Genomic DNA, 23,786 nt, shown 5'->3' with positions numbered 1-23,786 from the left:
TCAGTCGCCCCATGTTCAGCAAAGCAAGCCCAGGGAGGTCCTTTGTGGGCGGCCAATCCTAGCCGAGGTGGCGCAGTGGTTAGGGTGCAGTACTGCAGGCCACTTTAGCTGACTGTGATCTGCAGTTCAGCGGTTCAAATCTCACCGGCTCAAGGTCGACTCAGCCTTCCATCCTTCCGAGGTGGGTGAAATGAGGACCCGGATTGTTGTTGGGGCCGATATGCTGACTCTGTAAACCGCTTAGAGAGGGCTGAAAGCCCTATGAAGCGGTATATGTCTAATAAATAAACAAATAAATAAATAAAACAAACATGACTGGAGGAGGAATTCTGGGAGTTGAAGTCCACAAGTCTTAAAGCTGTCAAGGTTTGAAGACCCCTGGGATTCTTTTATCTAAAGGGTTAGGGGTGCAAGGCTCTTGTAACAACAGCTTTAAGACTTGCGTGCTTCAAATGCCAGACTTTCTGAGCCAAAATTTTGGTTGCTAAGCAGGAGCGTTGTAAAGTGATACCGATATTATATAACACTTTTAATTAAGGGGGTACCTTGAATAAACATAACTTTGAGTTTCAAATAATACTGATTTCGTTGCTGTCTTAGGTGACATCTGTGAAAAAAATTCAGGTGCTCAGGCATGAAAATATGCCGCTCAAACACTATACTTTTCTGCTCACACTGAAAACAAAATTAGAGGGAACATTGCCGGTGGAGCCGGAAGTAAGAGGGGAAGGAAAGGATGACGTTGACTAGTGAGATATATAATGGTCCATGCATATTCTATATAATCCCCCATTAGTGTAAATGGGTTACAGTGAGTTTTTTTTCAGAATGATAAAAAATAAATAAATTCTAAAGGAAATCTCTATCCCAAAAGATGTAAAAGAAAGCTACCGTCTACCAAATAAGACTGTTACTATAGTACCCCACCCACAACTCTTTAAAGTAGATATTTCATGAATCCAGGAAAAAGGTGGCGCCGCTTTCAAAAGTACCAAGTAGATGCTGTGGGCTTTACATTCCTGTATATTCAAAAACAGTGCATAGCCCTAACAAACATTATTATTTAATGAATTTAAGTTGTTGCCTCTGCTTTGAAGTTAAATTCAGATGTATGGATGCCTCTTTCTTGTAATTTATAGCAATAGCAATAGCAGTTAGACTTATATACCGCTTCATAGGGCTTTCATCCCTCTCTAAGCGGTTTTACAGAGTCAGCATATTGCCCCCAACAATCCAGGTCCTCATTTTACCCACCTCGGAAGGATGGAAGGCTGAGTCAACCCTGAGCCGGTGAGATTTGAACAGCCGAACTGCAGAACTGCAGTCAGCTGAAGTAGCCTGCAGTGCTGCATTTAACCACTGCGCCACCTCGGCTCTGATACCTCTATCTTGACTGGGAATGCTGACATCATCTTGGCCACTCCTACCCGGTCACATGACCAGTTCCCGTGGTTCGCCCGTGAGGCCAATGTTGAGAAAAGACAGGAGACAACCTTTCTCGGGATGGAGCGACCCAGTACTTGAGAGACCGCCTGCTGCCAATTACCTCCCACAGACCCATTAGATCTCACAGGGTTGGCCTCCTCCGGGTGCCATCTACCAGCCAATGCCACCTGGCTATTACCCGGGGGAGGGCCTTCTCTGTGGCAGCTCTGGCCCTCTGGAACGAACTCCCCGCAGGGATTCGGACCCTCACCTCTCTCCAGGCCTTCCGAAAAGCCGTCAAAACCTGGCTTTGCCGGCAGGCCTGGGGGTGATGAGTTCCCTCCCCTCTCGACTTGTATGGTTGTGCGACTGTTGTCTACTTTTATTATTTGTATTTTGTCTTTTTATGTTCCCCTTTTTTCCCCTTGAATTGTTCGCTGCCCTGAGTCCTCCCGGAGAAGGGCGGCATACAAATAATAAAATACAAATACAAAATACAAATACAGATTGGGGGTCTGAGAGCCCCTTTTATTGAGATAGGACAAAGGCAGGAGGAGCAATAGCATGTGCTTAAAAACCGTGACCCGTCAAAACCGCGGTAGACTGAAGCGCGCCCGATTAAAGCGCATACGTGACGTCATCAGCAGCGCGACGAAAAAAATTAAAAATAAATAAAATTAAAATAAAATTAAAGCAAGCCGATTCACATAAAGGTAAGGGTTAGGTTTAGGGTTAGGGTTAGGGTTAGGGTTAGGGTTAGGTTAAGGGTTAGGGTTAGGGTTAGGGTTAGGGTTACGTTAAGTGTTAGGGTTAGGTTTAGGGTTAAGTTAAGGGTTAGCGTTAGGTTTAGCGTTAGGTTAAGGGTTAGGTTTAGGGTTAGGGTTAGGGTTAGGGTTAGGTTAAGGGTTAGGTTTAGGGTTAGGTTTAGGGTTAGGGTTAGGTTTGGGGGGGTTAGGGTAAGGTTTTCGCTTTAATTTTAAATTTACCACTCACAGCGCGATGTTTTCGTCGTGCTGTGATGACGTCACGTACGCGCTTTCGTCGAGCGCGCTTTATTCTACCGCGGTTTTGTGGTGGAACCCTTAAAAACAGCCTGCAAAAGTACAATTTCTAATCTACTGCTCAGTCTATATATGGTCAAATCCTGGACGTCAATGGTGGGGCACATCTCAGAATGTTATGTTATGCATTATCAGGATGTTATGGCGTTGTAGGAGTTTGTTTTCTCCTGTGTGGTTCAGCGTGACTCTGCAACTATATTATAACATCCCCACCCAGTCACATGGCCGGCAAGCTACTCCCACAAAGCAGGCCACACCCACAGAGTAGGTTCCAAAAAATTTTGAAACCTGCCACTGGAGCAGGGTGAGACCTGCGCAGACCACATTCTTGGGTTGACTTTGGTTGGTCCATAACTTTCTTCCCCCCCCCCCCACCTCCCAGTTCAACAGCTTTGAGCAGCTCTGCATCAACTTCACCAACGAGAAGCTACAACAGTTCTTCAACCACCACATGTTTGTTCTGGAACAAGAGGAGTACAAGAAGGAGGGCATCGAATGGGTCTTCATTGACTTCGGCATGGACCTCCAGGCCTGCATTGACCTGATTGAGAAGGTAAGCTGCTGGGGGAATCGGGTAAGCCTTCCATCATTGGTTCTCCAGAACGTACCTCAGATGAGCTTCTCTGAATGACAATTGGGTTGTTTGGAGGGGGACACAACCAGCTGGTCCTCCTTGGTTTATTCCACAATTTCCTGACGTTCTCCTGGGAATGTTGAATAATTCCATCCAGATGTCTATGGAGATTCTCTGTCATCCAGGTCCTGGTTGACCCAAAGGTGCTTTTTTCCAAGAGCCACCTGGGCTTTCTGGTTTTTTCTTTTGAAGATGTTTCACTTCTCCTCCAAGAAGCTTCTTCAGCTCTGCCCAGATGGTGGGGAATGGAAGGCTTTACACTCCCTGCTGACAGCTGGTCATTTGCATCCTTTTAGCAAGTCATTGAGGCCCCCGGTTATATGCAGTACAATCAGTGGTGGGATTCAAAAAATTATACTACCGGTTCTGTGGGCGTGGCTTGGTGGGCATGACATGGCTTGGTGGGTGTGGCTTGTTGAAGGATACTGTATACCCACTTGTTGTGGCCCAGCAGGAGCCATTGGAGTTGCCACCAGACTCCGACAGCAAGGGGCCCTATGACTCGGCTCTGGAGGATGTGGAGGACCCTGGACAGGGTTCCGACTCCGAGCAGGGCGCAGAAAGGCTGGTTGGCCACCAGGAGGCGCCTGAGCCTTGGACCAGTGGGGAGGAGACAAGTGAGTGTGAGCCTGAGGTCAGCAGTGAGTTGTTCCTGGATGCCTGGCACCGAAGAGCTAATAGGCATCAGGAACAGTTGCGCAAGTACAGGAGGTAATTGCACTCAGCTGGTGGTCATTAGGCTCCTCTCCAGACTATAAAAGGACTGCTTGTGCACACGCCCCTCTTGCAGAAGTCAATGCAGGAACTAATGTCGGAGAACATGATTGTGAGCTTGGCAGGCTGGATTGCTGCCAAGCCTTATCTGTGCTGGATTGCTGCCCAAGCTTGTCTGTGCCGGTTTGCTGCCAAGGACCTGTCTGTCTGTTAATTAAATGCCGTAACTTATCTTTGGCTCGGAGTGTGCGTTGGTGTGGGACGAGGGGGGTCAGAACACCCACCCCTCTCCCGGTGTTCTGCCTCGAGCGTTTTAGGCTCGCTCGGGGTGTCCAGTTAACTCCACGCTTAGGACTCTTATTCAGATCAAGTTTATTATCAGGCATTCTTCATATCAAACTTACAGTTCAGTGTTGAGATACTCCTGACTTTCTATAATCTGTCCCATCACGTGGTGTAAAAAGATGATGATTTTGCTCCCGTGTTGAGAGAGGAAGCACGCACATTGCATTCCTGGTTGAGTTGGCATTTAAAATGAGTCCGCTTTGTTCTGCACGCAGGCAGCATGCTCCAGTGGCCAATCAGAAACACAGATATGATCACATGTCATGGAACTACATTTCCCATCAGGCAGCCTCTGCCTACATTTCCAAGGAGGTAGTTTCTTAAAGGAGACAGCTCTTAATTCCTACAACATCTACAGTATATACTGTTGGGCAGTGGTGGGTTTCTGCCGGTTCACACTGGCTCGGGAGAACCGAATGGTGAAATTTACCGATCCGGTGAGAGGAGGTTTGACCGGTAGACCCAAAAGTAACTTCCGGAATGGCTGCCCTGGCCCTGTCGCTCGCTCACTCACCCCCGCCCGTCCAGAAGCCGCTCCATCGCTTGCTCCCCCCGCCTGCCCGCACTATCCTAGCCCAATTCGGTGTCAAGTCCCATACCTGGGAATGGAGGTGGTGAATGGAGAATCATAGAGAGGTCCAGCGGCACAATCCACCAGACAGCAGTGGCAAGCTCAGGAGTTTTTTCCTGGATTTCTCTCTGTCCTGCCTCCTCCGATCTCCCAAAGTTCTTTCCCCAGCATGTGATAGCTTTCTACTGGATTCCCCTCTGTCCTGCCTTCTCCGTTCTCCCTAATTTCGGCCCTTAATCATCCATTTGTCTATATTTGGAAGGTTTTCCCCTCCCTTCCCCTCCACCCCTTCATAGGAGTCCCAAAAATTTTTGCCACATGGCTTGGGGGTGGTGGTCATGTGACTGAGTGTGCATGAGTGATGTCAAATTGTCCATACACGCCTGGTCACATGACTGCCAAGCCACGCCCACAAAATAAGCCACACCCACAAAATAGGTTCTCAAAAAATTTGAAACCCACCACTGATGCTGGGGCAGCACACCAGGGGAAGGATACTGTAAAATCTCAATTCCCTCCCCACTCTAGGGGAAGGTTACTGCAAAATTCCCATTTCCTCCCAATCAGCTGGGACTCGGTAATTGTAATTGTAATTTAATAAATTTATATCCCGTAGGACTCTAGGCGGCTTACAAAATACAAGAGTAAAAATGAAAAAGTTAAAATATAGGGAAAAAGAAAACAGATTTAAAAGCAGCACACCATACACTCATACGCTGGACCTCATTCATGGGGTCAACAGCCCCAGGCCTGCCAGAACAGCCAGGTTTTAGTGGCTTTTCGGAAGGCCGAGAGAGTGGGAAGGGTCCGGATCTCTGCGGGTAGATCGTTCCACAGGGCTGGAGCAGCTACAGAGAAGACCCACCCCCGAGCGGGCACCAGCCGGCATTGTCCGGCCAACGGCACCCGGAGAAGGCCCAGCCTGTGAGATCTTATCGGCCGTTGGGAGGTATGTGGCAGGAGGCGGTCTCGCAGATATCCGGGTCCTAGGCCATGTAGGGCTTTAAAGGTGATCACCAGCAGGTAGGCAGGGAATAGATAGGGTCGGGGGCAATCAGAGGTGGTGTTTACCAGTTCTCTGAACGACTCGAAACTTCTGCTACTGGTTCTCCAGAACTGGTCAGAACCTGCTGAATACCACCTCTGAGTACAATGCAGTGAGCCACGTGCCGATTTATACATTGGGGAAACCAAACAGCCACGTCACAATCGCTTGGCACAACACAGAAGAAACCCATTGGGACCAGATTCAGCAGTCCACCTACATTTAAAAGACAAAGGACCTTCTTTTTGAACTGAAGAAGCTTCTCAGATGAGAAGCGTAATGCCTTCCAAGAAAAACCAGTTGCCTCTTGAAAAAAGCACCTTTAGGGACATCCCGTAGGAAGGTTGTTTAGACTTCCGGGAGGGTTTACATTTTTTCCGTCCTTTCTGTCCTCATTGCTGTCTCTTTCCTCTCCATCTCTTGGGGCGATCAGCCTCTGGGCATCATGTCCATCCTGGAAGAAGAATGCATGTTCCCCAAAGCCACCAACATGACCTTCAAGGCCAAACTCTACGACAATCACCTGGGAAAGTCGTCCAACTTCGGAAAAGCCCGCAACACCAAGGGGAAACCGGAGGCCCATTTTGCGCTGGTCCATTACGCCGGCACCGTGGACTACAACATCAACGGGTGGTTGGAGAAGAACAAGGACCCTCTCAACGAGACCGTGGTGGGCCTCTTCCAGAAGTCGGCCCTGAAGCTCCTGGCCACGCTCTTCTCGAGCTACGCCGGCAGCGAGGCAGGTGAGATTGGGGAGGGAGAGGAAAGAGAGAATTACTGTATTTTTGATTGATTGATTGATTGATTACATTTATATGCTGCCCTTTTCCCCGAAGGGGACTCAGGGTGGCTCACAATTCAATCAGGGAAGGGGGTACAGACAGGGGGATAAAAAAGATGAGACATAACAATACAAAATTTAAAAACACACAACAACCACACCATTCGAGAAGGGGGGCAAAAACTCTTTAGCCCCAGGCCTGTCGGAACAGCCAGGTTTTAAGGGCTTTGCGGAAGGCCTGGAGGGTGGTGAGGGTTCGAATCTCCATGGAGAGCTCGTTCCAGAGGGTCGGAGCAGCCACAGAGAAGGCTCTCCTCCAGCTGGTCGCCAGTCAGCATTGGCCGGCGGATGGAATTCGGAGGAGGCCTAATCTGTGGGATCTGATCGGTCTATTGGAGGTGATTGGCAGCAGGCGGTCTCTCAAGTACCCAGGTCCAATACCATGAAGGGCTTTATAAGTGACGACTAGCGTCTTGAAGCATATCCGAAGACCAATAGGCAGCCAGTGCAGCTCGCAGAGGATAGGTGTTATGTGGGTGAACCGAGGTGCACCCACAATAGCTCGCGTGGCTGCATTCTGGACAAGCTGAAGTCTCCGAATGCTCTTCAAGGGCTGCCCCATGTAGAGCACATTGCAGTAGTGTATTTTTCAGAGTATAAGACGCACCAAGGTCCCGAAGAGGCAATTTTTTTAAAAAAAAGGTTTTGCACTCTGCAAACCTCCTAAAAACGGCTTGTTTTTTGCAAAAACGGGCTCGTGTTTTTTTTTAAGGGCATGCTTAGCCTTTAGGATGCTTGCAGAGTGTTCGGGGGGCAAAAATGAGCAAAAAAATGGCCCGTTTTTCACAAAAACGGGCCCGTTTTTTGTCAAAAAAAAGTGCATCAGAAAGCTTATAGAGTGCTCCTGGGGGCTGGGAGGGGGCAAAATTGAGGAAAAACCGGGGTTTGTTTTCCTCATTTCTGCCCTCCCCAACCCCCAGGAACGTCTCAGGAAAATAAGAGTTGGGGTGACAAGTGTTCGAAGTTAATGAGGGTGCTCTTTGCTCACCAGCTTCCAACCTTGAGGTCAAATGGATCTTATCTTCATCAACATCTTCATCAATGATTTGGATGAGGGAATAAATGGGGAAGTCATCAAATTTGCAGATGACACCAAGCTGGCAGGAATAGCCAACACTCCAGAAGACAGGCTCAAGATACAGAAGGATCTTGACAAACTTGAACATTGGGCACTATCTAATAAAATGAAATTCAAGGGTGAAAAGAGTAAGCTTCTACAGTTAGGCAAGAAAAACGAAATGCACAGGAACCGTATAGGTGGTGCCTTGCTCAACAGTAGTAACTGGGAGAGGGATCTTGGAGTCCTAGTGGACAATTATTTAAATAGGAGCCAGCCGTGTGCAGCAGCTGCCAAAAAAGCCAACACGGTTCTAGGCTGCATCAACAGAGGGAGAGAATCAAGATCACGTGAATGTTAATACCACTTTACAATCCCTTGGTAAGGCCACACTTGGAATACGGCATCCAGTTTTGATCTCCATGATGTAGAAAAGATGTGGAGACTCTAGAAAGAGTGCAGAGGAGAGCAACAAAGAGGATTAGGGGACTGGAGGCTAAAATATAGGAAGAACGGTTGCAGGAACTGGGGATGTCTAGTTTAATGAAAAGAAGGACTAGGGGAGACATGATAGGAGTCTTCCAATATCTCAGGGGTTGCCCCAAAGAAGAGGGAGTCAAGCTATTCTCCAAGGCACCTGAGGGTAGAACAAGAAGCAATGGGTGGAAACTAATCAAGGCGAGAAGCAACTTAGAAGTAAGGAGAAATTTCCTGACAGTTAGAACAATTAATCAGTGGAACAGAAGTTGTCTCCAGAAGTTGTGAATGCCCCAACACTGGAAGTCTTTAAGAAGAGGTTGGATAGCCATTTGTCTGGAACGGTATAGGGTTTCCTGCCTAGGCAGGGGGGTGGACTAGAAGACCTCCAAGGTCCCTTCCAACTCTGCTATTGTATTGTATTGTATTTCATTGTATTATCTTCTGCTCTTGAGGACCCTCAACACCTTGGAAATGTCCTGGAAAAGGCAATTGGGAGAGACACAAACCTGAGAGTGGTGGTGTCTAGTTTAGAAAGCTATAAATCAGGGATGAAGACGGAAGGAAGGAAGGGATAGAGGGAGGAGGGAAGTGAAGGGAAGGAAGATAGAAAAAGGAAAGGAAAATAGAAAAACGAAAGGAAAGGAAGATAGATAAAGGAAAGGAAGATAGATAAAGGAAAGGAAGATAGATAAAGGAAAGGAAGATAAAAAAAGGAAAGGAAAATAGAAAAAGGAAAGGAAGATAGAAAAAGGAAAGGAAGATAGAAAAAAGAAAGGAAGATATAAGGAAAGGAAGATATAAGGAAAGGAAAATAAGATAGAAAAAGGAAAGGAAAGGAAGATAGAAAAAGGAAAGGAAAGGAATGGAAGGAATGGAAAGGAAAGGAAGATAGAAAAAGGAAAGGAAGATAGAAAAAGGGAAGGAAAATAAGATAGAAAAAGGAAAGGAAAGGAAGATAGAAAAAGGAAAGGAAAATAGAAAAAGGAAAGGAAAGGAAGATAGAAAAAGGAAAGGAAGATAGAAAAAGGAAAGGATGGAAAAAGGAAAGGAGAGGAAAGACCATAAGGGTGAGGACTAGTGGCAAATCACTTTTTTTCAAGGCCACCCTAACTTTGGTGGCTAAACACATTGTCGTAAGTCGAGGACTCCGTGTGCTTGTGCAGATGAGGGCGAGAGTCCCATCATGGCCTCCCTGCCTCAACCGTCTCTTGTTCCCTCAGGCGGAGAAGGCGGGAAGGGCAAAGGATCCAAGAAGAAGGGCTCCTCCTTCCAGACGGTCTCGGCGGTTCACCGGGTACGAGGCGGGAACCCCCGGGACGAGAAAGATGGCTTCCAGCTCGCCTACGTGGGGCAGCTGTGGGGAAACGGTGGGGCCGGGGCCAATCCTGGCCATTGGGGAGAATCCAGAAGCTTGGAGACCGCTCCCAGAAGTCCTTCTCTCCTCTCTGAGGGAGATAGGACCTCCCGGGGGGCAGAGGGTCCGGGCTTCAGAGCGGACGAGGTTGGACCCTGTTTCCAACACAGTTGTCCAAACTTGGCTTGTTGGCTGGGGAATTCTGGGAGTTGAGGGCCATCCAAGTGAATGGCCAAATGTTGATTTTGACCTCCCTAAGGGTTGGCAAGGAGAACCATAATGAAGATTTCTCTCCCCACCTGTCCCTCTCTTCCTCTTCCTCTTCCTCCCTCCTTCTTTCCTTCCTTCCTCCCACCTTCCTATCCCTCCCGCCATCTCTCCTCTTTCTCTCTCCTTTGTCCCTCCTTCCATTTCTCCTCTCCTCTTCTGCTGTTCCCTCTCTCTCTCCTCCTTTCTCCTTCCTTCCTCTCTTCTCCGTCTTTCCTCTTTCTTTCCTTCCTTCCTTCTTTCCCTCCCTCCTCTCATTACCTCACCCTCTCTCTCTTCTCTTTCTCCTCTTCTCCTCCCTCCTTCCATCCTCCCTCCCTCTTGTATCTCCCTCTCTCCTCCTTTCTCCTTCCCTCCTTCCTCTCTTCTCTGTCTCTCCTCTTTTCTTCTTTCCTTCTTTCCCTCCCTCCTCTTATTTCCTCTACCTCTCTCCCTTCTCTTTATCCTCTTCTCCTCCCTCCCTTCCTTCTGACCCTCCCTCATCTCCTCCTCCCTTTGTTCCTTCTCTCTCTCCTCTCTCCTTCCTTCTTTCCTTCCTCCCACCTTCTTATCCCTCCATCTCTCCCTCTCTCTCCTTTGTCTCTCCTTTCATTTCTCCTCTCCCTCCCTTCCCTCTCCTTTACATCTTTCTGTTCCGTCTCTCTCTCCTCCTTTCTCCTTCCCTCCTTTCTTCCTCTCTTCTCTGTCTCTCCTCTTTCCTTCCCTCCTCTCATTTCCCTTCTCTTTCCCCTTCCCTCCTCCCTCCTTCCCTCCTCTCTCCCTCTTCCGTCTCCCTCCTCCTTTCTCCTTCCCTTCCTCTCTTCTCCCCCTCTCCTCTCCTCTTCCTTCCTTTCTTCTTTCCCTCCCTCCTCTCATTTCCACTCCCTTGCTCCCTTCTCTTTCTCTTCTTCTCCTCCCTCCTCTCTCCCTCCATCTCTCCTCTTTCCTTCCTCCATCTTTCCTCTCTTCCTCTCTCCTCCTTCCCTCTCTTCCTTCTGACCCTCCCTCATCACCTCTCCCTCCCTTCATTCCTTCTCTTTCTCCTCTCTCCTTCCTTCCTTCATCCCATTTGTTCCCCTCTTCTTCCTGCCTCTCCTTCCTTCCCCCTCCCTCCTTTTTTTCTTCATCCCATTCTCCCCCTTCTCCTCCTTCCTTTCTCCTTCCTTCCTTGCTTGCTTGCTTTCCTCCCTCTGTCTCTCCTCTCCTTCCTCCCTTCCCTCCCTCTCTTCCTCCCTCCCTTCCTTCTTCCCCTCCCCTCCTCCTACTTTTCTTCTCCTTTCCCCCTTTCTTTTCGCAGGAGAACCTCAACAAGTTGATGGCCAACCTCAAGACCACCCACCCTCATTTTGTGCGGTGCCTCATCCCCAATGAGCGAAAGGCTCCCGGTAATCCAGTGGGGGAAACCAAAGGGATCTGCTGAGGGGGAGGGGCAGCCAGACATTCAGTCTGGGGAACTCTCACACACAAGATTTCTTCAGCCGGTTTGTTGGAGTCAGTGGTGAATGATGCTGCTTCTCCTCTCCTGCGTTTCCTGCTTAACGGCAGGCTGAAAAACCAGGAAGGAAACAGAAAAAGGAAGTCCTTCCTCCTTTTCTTCCAGGAAGTTTGAGGCCCAAAGGTCAGGGAATGCTCTCTCTCACTCTCTCTCTCTCACTCTCTCCCCCTTTCTCTGTCTCTTTCTCTTTCTCTCTCTCTGTACCTCTCTCTCCCTTTCTCTCTCTCTCTCTTTCTCTCTCTCTCTCTGTCTGTCTCTCCCTTTCTCTGTCTCTGTCTCTCTCTCTCTCTCTCATTCTCTCTCCCTCACTTTCTCTCTGTGTGTGTCTCTCTCTCTTTCTGTTTCTCTGTCTCTCTCTTTCTGTCTCTTTGTCTCTCTCTGTCTCTGTCTCTGTCTTTCTCTGTGTCTCTCTGTGTCTGTCTCTCTCTTTCTCTCTCTCTTTCTCTGTCTGTCTCTCTTTCTCACTCTCTCTCTGTCTCTGTTTCTCTTTCTCTCTCTTTCTCTCTCTCTTTGTGTCTGCCTCTCTCTTTCTCTCTCTCTTTTTCTCACTCTATCTCTCTTTGTCTGTCTCTGTCCCTGTGTGTGTGTGTGTGTGCCTCTCTCTGTCTCTCTATCTGTCTGTCTCTGTCTCTCTCTTTCTCTGTCTTTGTGTGTGTGTTTCTCTTTCTCTGTCTCTCTCTTTCTCTCTGTCTCTGTCTCTCTGTCTCTCTCTTTGTCTGTCTGTCTCTCTCTTTCTCTGTCTTTGTGTGTGTGTCTCTCTCTCTTTCTCTGTCTCTCTGTCTCTTTTTCTCTCTGTCTCGGTCTCTCTGTCTCTCTGTCTCTCTCTTTGTCTGTCTGTCTCTGTCTCTCTCTGTCTCTCTTTCTCTCTCTTTGTCTGTCTGTCTGTCTCTCTCTCTTTCTCTCTCTTTCTCTCTCTGTCTCTGTCTCTCTCTATTTCTCTCTCTGTCTCTCTGTCTCTGTCTCTCTGTCTCTCTGTCTCTCTGTCTCTCTGTCTCTCTGTCTCTCTCTTGGTCTGTCTGTCTCTGTCTCTCTCTCTCTTTCTCTCCCTTTCTCTGTCTCTGTCTCTCTTTCTGTGTGTGTGTGTGTGTGTGTGTGTCTCACACACACACACACACACAGGCCCAGAGGGGGGTGGGGAGAGAGGGAGCATCAGACTTACTGCAAGAGATGGCAATTCCTTTGCAGACAAGCTGACGCTTATCCCAGCTTTAGGAAGCAGCAAATCGGATCCTCCTGAAAAATTCAGGGGGGGGGGGGGGGAATGTCTGTATGAGATGCCTTTTACAGCAAGGTGGGAGGCAACATCCAGCAGTAAAATACAGGCAGCCCTCACTTTACGACTCCAATTGAACCCCACAATTTACGCTCCTAAGGCCGACATCGGTTAAGTGAGTTTTGCCCCCTTTTGCGACCTTTCTTGCTTCCGTTATTAAGTGAATCGCTGCAGATGTTAAGTTAGTAACACAGTCGTTAAGATGAATCTGACATCCCCATTGACGTTGCTTGTCATTAGGTCGCAAAAAGGGAATCACCTGACCCCGGGATGGTTCAACCGTCGTAAATATGAGTCAGTTGCCAAGTGGATGAACTTGTGACCAGGGGATGGCGCAGCGGCCGTAAGTTTGGGGAAAAAAACAGTCGTAAGTTATTTTTTCCCCCGGGCCCCCCATTGTAACTTTGAATGGTCATTAAATGAACCGTTGTAAGTCGAGGAGTACCTGTACGAGAACTCTAGAGATGGTGAACTGCAGAATTTCTCCCAGCTAGAGTACGTGTAGTCCTCAAATTGCAACCTTTCATTTAGTGACTGTTTAAAGTTACAACGGCAATGAAAAAAGCGAATTATGACCGTGTCTCACACTTATGGCCACACTGCAACATCCCATGGTCACGTGATCAAAATTCAGCCTCTTGGCCTCTGACTCAGTGTTGTGGCCCAGCAGGAGCCGTTGGAGCTGCCAAAAGACTCCGACAGCGAGGGGCCCTATGACTCGGCTCTGGAGGATGTGGAGGACCCTGGACAGGGTTCCGACTCTGAGCAGGGCGCAGAGCGGCTGGTTGGCCACCAGGAGGCGCCTGAATCTTGGACCAGTGGGGAGGAGACAAGGGAGTGTGTTCCTGACGTCAGCAGTGAGTTGTTCCTGGATGCCCGGCACCGAAGAGCTAATAGGCTTCAGGAACAGTTGCGCAAGTACAGGAGATAATTGCACTCAGCTGGTGGTTATTAGGCTCTTCTCCAGACTATAAAAAGGACTGCTTGTGGACACGCCCTTTTGCAGAAGTCAACGCAGGAACTAATGTCGGAGAACATTATTGTGAGCTTGGTAGGCTGGATTGCTGCCACGGCTTATCTGTGCCGGTTTGCTGCCAAGGACCTGTCTGTCTGTTAATTAAATGCCATAACTTATCTTTGGCTCGGAGTGTGTGTTGGTGTGGGACAAGGGGGATCGGAACAATCGCACCGTCCCGGGATCTTGCAATCCCCTTTTGCGACCTCCTGACCAGCAAATTCAATGGGGAAGCCAGATTCACTTAACAACCATGTTCCTAACTTAAGAACGGCCATGACTCACTTAACGGCCGTGACTCACTTAACGACCGTGACGAGAAAGGTCGTAAAATGGGGCAAAACTCAGTTTAAAAAGGATCTTGCTCAGCCACGGTAATCTTGGACTCAATTGTAGTCATATGGTGAGGAATACATCTCTGTTACAACAGGTTGCATAATCCCGGATATATTCTTTCATTTCTTGAATCAATTCATTTTCTGATATGCAAACCCATCACTTGTAGGTTTTTTTTAATGCCCTATGGGACCCGGTGGCTCACTGGCTAAGACGCTGAGCTTGTCGATCAGAAAGGTCGGCAGTTCGGCAGTTCGAATCCCGAGCGCCGCGTTACAGAGTGAGCTCCTGTTACTTGAATTGAATTGAATTTATTATATTTCTATGCCGCCCTTTTCCCAGAAGGGACTCAGGGCGGCTCACAACTCAAGTCAGGGGGGGGGGGGGATAGGGGATACAAATAGGGCGGAAAAAAGACATAGACAAACAATACCACAATTTTAAAAACAACTCAACAGGCACACCATTCAAGCGGGGACAGGAACTCATCAGCCCCAGGCCTGTCGGAACAGCCAGGTTTTAAGGGCTTTGCGGAAGGCCTGGAGGGTGGTGAGGGTCCGAATCTCCATGGGGAGCTCGTTCCAGAGGGCCGGAGCAGCCACAGAGAAGGACCTCCTCCGGGTGGTCGCCAGTCGGCATTGGCCAGCGGATGGAATCCGGAGGAGGCCTAATCTGTGGGATCTAATCGGTCTGTTGGAGGTAATTGGCAACAGGCGGTCTCTCAAGTACCCAGGTCCAATACCATGAAGGGCTTTATAAGTGACGACTAGCACCTTGAAGCGTATCCGAAGACCAATAGGCAGCCAGTGCAGCTCGCGGAGGATAGATGTAACGTGGGTGTACCGAGGGGCGCCCACAATCACTCGCGTGGCTGCATTCTGGACAAGCTGAAGTCTCCCAATGCTCTTCAAGGGCTGCCCCATGTAGAGCACATTGCAGTAGTCCAGTCCCTGGACTTGTCCCAGCTTTTGCCAACCGAGCAGTTCGAAAGCAGGTTTAAAAAAATGCAAGTAGAAAAATAGGAACCACCTTTGGTGGGAAGGGAACAGCGTTCCGTGCGCCTTCGAAGGCATTGAGCCATGCTGGCCACATGACCACGGAGACGTCTTCAGACAGCGCTGGCTCTTCAGCTTTGAAACGGAGATGAGCACCGCCCCCTAGAGTCGGGAACGACTAGCACATCTGTGCAAGGGGAACCTTTACCTTTAGCTTACAGTACAGTAGAGAATAGTATAATACAGTACACTGTAGCATAATTAGATTATTAACATTCACGACTCTTACAAAATTATATTATTTTTCATGTACATTTTCTGGAAATACAATATTGCCTGAAACATCCACGGTTTCAGATTTTATTTTATTTTGTAGAATTGTTTGGATTGTTGTGTTTCTTTCCAATATATATATATATATATATATATATATATATATATATATATATATATATATATATATATATATATATATATATATATATATATATATATATATTTGCATGATCCTATATTTGGCATATCCAACATGTATTTCATAATATTTATGTTTCTTAACAATTATTTGTGGAGTTTTTAATACCCTCTGTAAAACATGGAAGAAATGTCACTTCCTCCCCTGGTTTATTTAGACTAGACTAGGTTGCAGCAGCTCGGGGGGCTAAGATGCTGAGCTTGTCAATCAGAAAGGTCGGCAGTTCAGCGGTTCGAATCCCTAGCACCACATAACGGAGTGAGCTCTCATTAGCTTGTCCCAGCTTGTGCCAACCTAAGAGTTTGAAAGCAGGTAAAAAAAAATGCAAGTAGAAAAATAGGAACCACCTTTGGTGGGAAGGGAATACCGTTCCGTGTGCCTTCGAAGGCGTTGAGTCATGCTGGCCACATAACCACGGAGACGTCTTCGGACAGCGCTGGCTCTTCGGCTTTGAAACGGAGGTGAGCACCTCTCCCTAGAGTCAGGAACGACTAGCACAGATGTGCGAGGGGAACCTTTACCTTACCTATAATTCTAATTCTAATAATAATAATGATAATAATAATAATATAGATATATATAATATTATAATAATAGACTTTGCAAAGAAACTGATGAAACTGTTGATCACATACTCAGCTGCTGTAAAAAAAATCACGCAGGCTGATTATAAATTGCGGCACAATTCAGTAGCACAAATGATCCATTGGAATTTGTGCAAAAATTATAATATTAAAACAGCAACAAATTGGTGGGAACATCAGCCTGAAAAAGTCACCGAAAATCAGATGGTCAAGATCTTGTGGGATTTTCGCATACAAACGGACAAAATACTGGCGCATAATACACCAGACATCACAATGGTTGAGAAAAACAAGGTTACAATCATACACATCACAATACCAGGTGATAGCAGGGTCGCTGAGAAGGAACATGAAAAAATCACACAATACCAGGACTTAAAAATCGAAATTCAACGACTATGACACAAACCAGCAGTGGTAATTCCAGTGGGAATTGGCACACTGGGTGCTATTCCAAAAGCACTGGAATTACATTTAAAACAGTTAAAAATTGACAAAATCACCATCAGTCAAATGCAAAAAGCCGCACTGCTTGGAACTGCACGCATATTACGAAAATACGTTACGACGTCCTAGGCCCCTGGGTGGGGCCCGACTAGTAACCAATGCCAAATCCGGCGAAACAACTGGCCGCTGTGATACAATTCTATAATAAGTATGTTTTGTTGAATTCTGATGTTCCCTTTTGATCTTTCTAAGGGGAGGACATATTTTTTTCTTTTCATTTACTCTCTGTCTCTCGTTTTCTTTCTCAGGTGTAATGGACAATCCTTTGGTCATGCACCAGTTACGTTGCAACGGCGTTCTGGAGGGGATCCGGATCTGTCGGAAAGGATTCCCCAACCGGATCCTTTACGGGGATTTCAGGCAAAGGTGAATCCGCCACTCTGGCAATGCAGGATCAGTTCAAACTGTCTAATAGAGAAAATAAAATCAAGATCGTGTGAAGTGTTAGTACCACTTTCTAAGGCCTTGGGAAGGCCACACTTGGAATATTGCACCCAGTTGTGGTCACCACGATACAAAAACATGGCTAAATGGCACAGCTTAGAACTGGGGCGGGTAGGCAGGCCCACCCGCAGATCTCCACTACTGGTTTGCCCGAACCGGCCCAAACTGGCCTGAACCGGCCTGAACTGGCCTGAACCGGCCCAAACTGGCCTGAACCAGCCCGAACCGGCTGAATCTCACCTCTGATCTAGCTGCTTCTCTTTCCTAGTCAAATCTCAGTTACCCTTTAGCAAAAGAATACAGCCAATTTTTTTGCATTCTCGCCAGGTACCGGATCCTAAACCCGGCGGCCATTCCGGAGGGTCAGTTCATCGACAGCCGGAAGGGGGCCGAGAAACTCTTAGGCACCTTGGACATCGATCACAACCAGTACAAATTTGGACACACCAAGGTGAGGCGAACAAATCCCTTTTCTGGCAAGGAGGCCGGGAAAGGGATTTTAGAATACAGATAGACCTCGAGTTACAACAGGAAGGGAGGGAGGAGAAGGAGGGGGAGAATGGGATGAAGCAGGAAGGAAGGAAGGATGGAAGGAAGGAAGGAAGGAAGGAAGGAAGGAAGGAGAGGCAGGGAGAAGAGGGGAGAGAATGTGAGGGAGGGAGGGGGAGAAAAAGGGGGAGAATGGGATGAATAAGGAAGGAAGGAGAAGCAGGGAGAAGAGGGGAGAGAATGGGAGAGAGAGAAGAAGGAAGGAGAAGGGAGGGAGTAGAAGGGGATGAAGGAAGGAAGACGAGGCAGGGAGAACAGAGGAGAGAATGGGAGGGAGAGAGGAGAAAGGAGGGGGAGGAGAAGGGGAAGAGTGGGATGAAGAAGGAAAAAATGAGAGGCAGGGAGAAGAGGGGAGAGAATGGGAGAGAGAGAGGAAGGAAGGAGAAGGGAGGGAGTAGAAGGGGATGAAGGAAGGAAGACGAGGCAGGGAGAACAGAGGAGAGAATGGGAGGGAGAGAGGAGAAAGGAGGGGGAGGAGAAGGGGAAGAGTGGGATGAAGAAGGAAAAAATGAGAGGCAGGGAGAAGAGGGGAGAGAATGGGAGAGAGAGAGGAAGGAAGGAGAAGGGAGAGAGTAGAAGGGGATGAAGGAAGGAAGACGAGGCAGGGAGAACAGAGGAGAGAATGGGAGGGAGAGAGGAGAAAGGAGGGGGAGGAGAAGGGGAAGAGTGGGATGAAGAAGGAAAAAATGAGAGGCAGGGAGAAGAGGGGAGAGAATGGGAGGAAGGGAGGGAGGAAGGGAAGGGAGGGAGGAGAAGGGGAAGAATGGGATGAAGAAGGGGGGAGGGAGGACATCTGCAAGTGTCTTTAAAGGAGACCTACCTTTTTAAAATCACCACCTGGACTTTAACCTAAAACAGTTTTCTTTCAGTCTAAAGCAGAGTTTCTCCACCTTGGCAACTTGAAGCCAGTGGTGGGATTCAGCCGGTTCGCACCACTTCAGGAGAACCGGTTGTTAAGTTTTTGAGCAGTTTGGTGAACTGGTTGTTGGAAGAAATCATTAGGGCCGAGAACAGGTTGCTCAACTATTGGAATCCCACCACTGAAGCTCTGTGGACTTCGACTCCCAGAATTCTCCGGCCCGCATGAGAATTCTGGGAGTTGAAGTCCACCCCTCTTCGAATTGGCCAAGCTGGAGAAAAAGCCTGCTTCAAGGTCTCTGTCGTGACAAACGACAACCAAAACAGAAACCCATTCAACGAGCGGACTTTACAACCACTTGTTTCTTTTACGTTGCTTTTTTTTTTTAAAGAAAAAATTCGCAGAAATCCAATGAAATCAAAACCATCTTCCCATCCCACAGGTGTTTTTCAAGGCAGGGCTGCTGGGTCATCTCGAAGAGTTGCGAGATGAACGGTTGTCCCGGATCATTACCCGCATCCAAGCCAGGGCAAGAGGCCAACTCATGCGCATTGAGTTCCGGAAGATCATGGAGCGCAGGTGAGCCCTGGAGAAGAAGACCAAAGTTATGGATGGCGACCTCAACAGGAGGGAGAAGGACGAGGGTCAGCAGAGGGGAAAGACCCTCTTCTTAGATGCGGTCGAAATATGGAGGTTGTTTCGTTACTCGGATCAGAGATCAGAGTCCTCCGCGAGTGGGCAGCATACAAGATAAATAAATAAATAAATAAATAAATAAGAAAAGAGATCGCAGAATTCCTAAATTAGTGTCTAGAGCTGGGGTATCAAACTCAAGGCCCATGGGCCGCATCCAGCTCACGGGGTGCTTAGATCTGGCCCATGGGGCCAGCCTGGAACTATCAAAGGACCAACCTGTGATGCCTCTGCCGTCCAAAATGGGACACGACCCATTTTCAATCAGCAGAGTACTGCAGGAGGCCGTGGAGGCTGAAAACGGGCCCTAGCCCTTGGCCAGCCCACCCACAGCATCTTCTCAGTCTGCAGGGTGCTGCAGGAGGCCGTGGAGTTTCCTCCCCAACCTCCTCATGGTCTGAGTCTGGTGGGCCACAACATCACTGTCGTAATCATGAATGGTCACTGAATGAGTCCATTGCTTTTAAAAAGGGCAGATTTTTTTTGGCACATTCTTGCTTTGAATTGCAATGATAGCCAAATGCTTTCGTGACCCAACAAATGCGCGCCCGACAACAGGACACCGTCAAAACCGCGGCAATAAAACTGCGATGTCGACAGCGCGCCCACAAAGGCTCGCCGACAAAAGAGCGCCGACAGAAGCACGATTAGGGTTAAGGTAAGGGTTAGGGTAAGGGTTAGGGTTAGGGTTAGGGTTAGGGTTAGGGTTAGGGTTAGGGTTAGGGTTAGGGTTAGGGTTAGGTTAAGGGTTAGATTAAGGGTTAGGGTTAGGGTTAGGGTTAAGGTAAGGGTTAGGGTAAGGGTTAGGGTTAGGGTAAGGGTTAGGGTTAGGGTTAGGGTTAGGGTTAGGGTTAAGGTAAGGGTTAGAGTAAGGGTTAGGGTTAGGGTAAGGGTTAGGGTTAGGGTTAGGGTTAGGGTTAGGGTTAGGGTTAAGGTAAGGGTTAGGGTAAGGGTTAGGTTTAGGGTTAGGTTTAGGGTTAGGATTAGGGTTAGGTTTAGGGTTAGGGTTAGGTTTAGAGCACGCTTCTGTCGGGGCGCTGTTGTCGGCATGCTTCTGCGCTCATTCATGGGTGCCATTTTGAACCCGCGATTTTATCGCCGCGCTTTTGTTGGAGCGCTTTTGTCGAGCGTGCATTTGTCGGTGAACCGAATGCTTTGCAATTCCGAGGGATTTTGAGGATTGACATCCGCGGGACAGAGGGTGGAGAAGGGAGAAAAGGGTTTTCTGAAAAGTTACAGTGTGGTTCTCCTTGATCTCTTTCACCAGGGACGCCTTGCTCATTATCCAGTACAACATCCGGGCATTCATGGGGGTGAAAAATTGGCCTTGGATGAAGCTTTTCTTCAAGATCAAACCTTTGCTGAAGAGCGCGGAAACCGAGAAAGAAATGCAGGTGACTGCCTTTATTCGTTTATTTGTTCGTTCATTCATTCATTCATTTATTGAGTGACATGGTGGCCTAGAGGTAGAGCTCTCGCCTCACAATAAGGAGACTTAGAGTTCAATCCTAGGTATATTTCTCTCTCTGGGCACATTGAGAATATATATCTGCTTGAATATAACTCCTCATTTGCAATAGGAAAGGCATCTGGCCAGTAAATATTCAGCTCCATTGAGTTGTCAGATTCCACTCCGCAAGAGATTATGGGATCATTAAAAGAATATGATTCATTCATTCAGTCAGTCATTCAGTCATTGAGTGGTGTGGTGGCCTAGAGGTGATGCTCTCGCCTCACAATGAGGAGGCTTAGAGTTCAATCCTAGGTAGAGGCAGATATTTATCTCTGGGCACATTGAGAATATATATTTGCTTGAATATAACTCCTCATTGGCAACAGGAAAGGCATCTGGCCAGTACTCAGCTTCACTCAGCTCCATTCAGTTGCTCAGACTCCACCCCGCGAGGGATTATGAGATCATTAAAAGAAGATGATGATTCATTCATTCATTTTTTTTTAGCTACCTGTGTTAGACCCAACGCAATCAAAACTCTGAGACCCGGAGTTTCCTCAAAGGGTGGATTTATTAGGCATGTTGTTATTGGCACGGCCAGTGAAAAAGCCGACTCTGAAGGTTTCCCCACCCAATCCAAACCCAAAGTTCTTGCCCCGAGACCACACATCCGTAACGTGGTCCAATCAGGTCACAGTCCCAACTCCATTTGGCTTTAGTCCGTGCCTCCCCAGTAGCTGGTGAGAATGTCCTTGGTTCCCAGGAGAAAGAATGTTATTTTGCGTACACCTCCCCAGCTATCTCTATTTCCCCCTTCCCGTTCCTGTAGCTCCAACCGGCCTTGCTGTGGCAGCCCTGAAGATGCACCAATATGGCTTCTCAGTCGACAATTGACTCTGGGCATCAAATGTTCCCATAATTAAAACCGTAAAAGCACAAAAGTGTTACATCTTATATTTGCATTTACACCGGCAGTCCTCAACTTACAGCCGTAATTGAATCTGGAAAGGTTGTATTTCCATGCAACGACTACAGTAGTAGTATTCAGCCAGTAGACGGCAGGGTTTACAAGTTTGGATCTATGGTATATACTCTCTGCTCTTTCGTTCTAAGTAGAGTGTCCTGTTTCCTGTTACAGTTCAAAACAGTTGAGCAGTAAAGCATATGGTGACTGTGTTCCTTATTTGCTGTGTAGTGCTCTATATAGTAAACAGAATTTCTAACAGGAAATATGGTCGTAACTCGTGCTGGTTGTTAAGCGGGTAACCGTGGGACCCTTTTTAATGACTTGGTTTGCAGGTCGCAAAAGGGAATCACATGACCCCAGGCCGCTGCAACCGTTGTAAATATGAACCAGTTGCCAAGCCTCTGAATTTTGATCATGTGGATGCTGCAAAGGTCGTAACTTTGAAAAATGGTCACCAGTCTCTTTTTTTTCAGTGATGTTGTAACTTTGAACAGTCACTAAACGAAGTGTTGTAAGTCGAGGACTGCCTGTAGAATAATTAAAGGCCTGCAGACTAAACCGTATGAAAAACGATTGCAGGGACTCGATAGGTCTATAATGAAAAGATAGGCCAGGTGTTGTGGCCCAGCAGGAGCCGTTGGAGCTGCCACCAGACTCCAACAGCGAGGGGCCCTATGAGTCGGCTCTGGAGGATGTGGAGGACCCTGGACAGGGTTCCGACTCTGAGCAGGGCGCAGAGAGGCTGGTTGGCCACCAGGAGGCACCTGAGCCTTGGACCAGTGGGGAGGAGACAAGGAAGAGTGAGCCGGAAGCCAGTAGTGAGTTGTTCCTGGATGCACGCCATCGAAGAGCTACTAGGCGTCAGGAACAATTACGCAATTACAGGAGGTAATTGTGCTCAGCTGGTGGTCATTAGGCTCCTCTCCAGACTATAAAAAAGACTGCTTGTGCACACGCCCCTCTTTGCAGAAGTCAACACAGGATCGAATGTCGGAGAACATTGTTATGAGCTTGGCAGGCTGGATTGCTGCTAAGCCTTATCTGTGTTTATTGCTGCCCAAGTTTGTCTGTGCTGGTTTGCTGCCAAGGACTTGTTTGTCTGTTAATTAAATGCCGTAATTTATCTCTGGCTCGGAGTGTGCTTTGGTGTGGAACGAGGGGGGGGGGTCAGAACAGCTAGGGGTGACTTGATAGCAGCGCTCCAATGTTTGAGGGGCTGCCCCACAGAAGAGGGGGCCCACCTGTTCTTCAAAGCACCTGAAGGCAGGACAAGGGTGGAAACCCATGGGACTAAGGAGAAACTTCCTAACAGTGAGAACAACTGACCAGTGGAACAGCTTGCCACTAGAAGTTCTGGGCGCTTCATCGCTGGAGTAAGAAGAGACTCAACAGCCATTTGTCTGAAATGGTCTAAGGTCTCCTGCTTGAGCAGGAGGTTGGACTAGAAGACCACCAAGGTCCCTTCCAGCTCTATTCTCATTGATTGATTGATTGATTGATTGATTGATTGATTGATTGAGGTGACTCTTTTGTATCCTTCACAGACGATGAAAGAGGAATTTGGGAGGCTGAAGGAAGCTCTGGAGAAGTCAGAAACCCGGAGAAAGGAGCTGGAGGAGAAGATGGTTTCCTTACTCCAGGAGAAGAACGACCTCCAGTTGCAAGTCCAGGCTGTGAGTAGGTTTAGGCTTCCTTTATTCTCCTTTTTTTCTTTTTAACTCAGAGGTTTACAGCCTTGCTCCTTGTTCTGAAGTTCTTCCTTTACACGGAGAACTTGGAGATCTCTGAGGTTGGGTGCTTTCTCGCAGACCTTGCATGCGCCAACTAGGGAACATCATCAGTGCTAGAAGGGGGAGAGGTTTGAGCAAACGTCTGACATTGATGATGTTCCCTAGTTGGGCCATGAAACGTCCTCAAGAAAACTACACCAAGCTCAGAGAGCACCAAGGACCTCACAGCTCTCCTCCCTCTTCTTCTCCTTCTTTTCCTCCTCCTCCTCTCTCCTCCTCCTCCTTCTTTGCCCTCTCCTTCTCCTCCTCCTTCTCCTCCTCTCTCCCTCTCGTCCTCTCTCCCTCTCGTCCTCTGTCCCTCTCCTCCTCCTCTCTCCCTCTCCTCCCCCTCTTCCGCTCTCCCTCTCCTCCTCCTCTCTCCCTCTCCTCCTCCTCCTCTCTCCCTTTCCTCCCCCTCCTCCTCTCTCCCTCTCCCTCTCCTCCTCCTCTCTCCCTTTCCTCCCCCTCCTCCTCTCTCCCTCTCCTCCTCCTCCTCTGTCCCTCTCCTCCTCCTCTCTCCCTCTCGTCCTCTGTCCCTCTCCTCCTCCTCCCTCTCCTCCTCCCTCTCTCTCCCTCTCCTCCTCCTCCTCCTCTCTCCC

The 23,786-nt window shown here is 48.2% G+C and overlaps 1 protein-coding gene across 1 annotated transcript in view; it reads left to right on the top strand.

The window, feature by feature from the left end:
- The window catches only part of LOC116522038 (myosin-6-like), a 69,840-nt gene that overhangs the window by 26,922 nt on the left and 19,132 nt on the right, over positions 1-23,786 (top strand). The window contains exons 13-21 of the mRNA XM_032236623.1: positions 2,869-3,039; positions 6,229-6,538; positions 9,394-9,467; positions 11,071-11,158; positions 16,702-16,819; positions 17,225-17,348; positions 18,748-18,884; positions 20,266-20,392; positions 22,963-23,091. Coding sequence (XP_032092514.1) covers positions 2,869-3,039; positions 6,229-6,538; positions 9,394-9,467; positions 11,071-11,158; positions 16,702-16,819; positions 17,225-17,348; positions 18,748-18,884; positions 20,266-20,392; positions 22,963-23,091 — 1,278 coding nt within the window. The remainder of the gene's footprint in view (positions 1-2,868; positions 3,040-6,228; positions 6,539-9,393; positions 9,468-11,070; positions 11,159-16,701; positions 16,820-17,224; positions 17,349-18,747; positions 18,885-20,265; positions 20,393-22,962; positions 23,092-23,786) is intronic.

The sequence above is a fragment of the Thamnophis elegans genome, chromosome Z (genome assembly GCF_009769535.1).
Source record: "Thamnophis elegans isolate rThaEle1 chromosome Z, rThaEle1.pri, whole genome shotgun sequence".
Lineage (NCBI taxonomy): Eukaryota > Metazoa > Chordata > Lepidosauria > Squamata > Colubridae > Thamnophis > Thamnophis elegans.
Note: the sequence above shows the minus strand (reverse complement) of the source record. Positions and strands in the feature narration are given on the sequence as shown.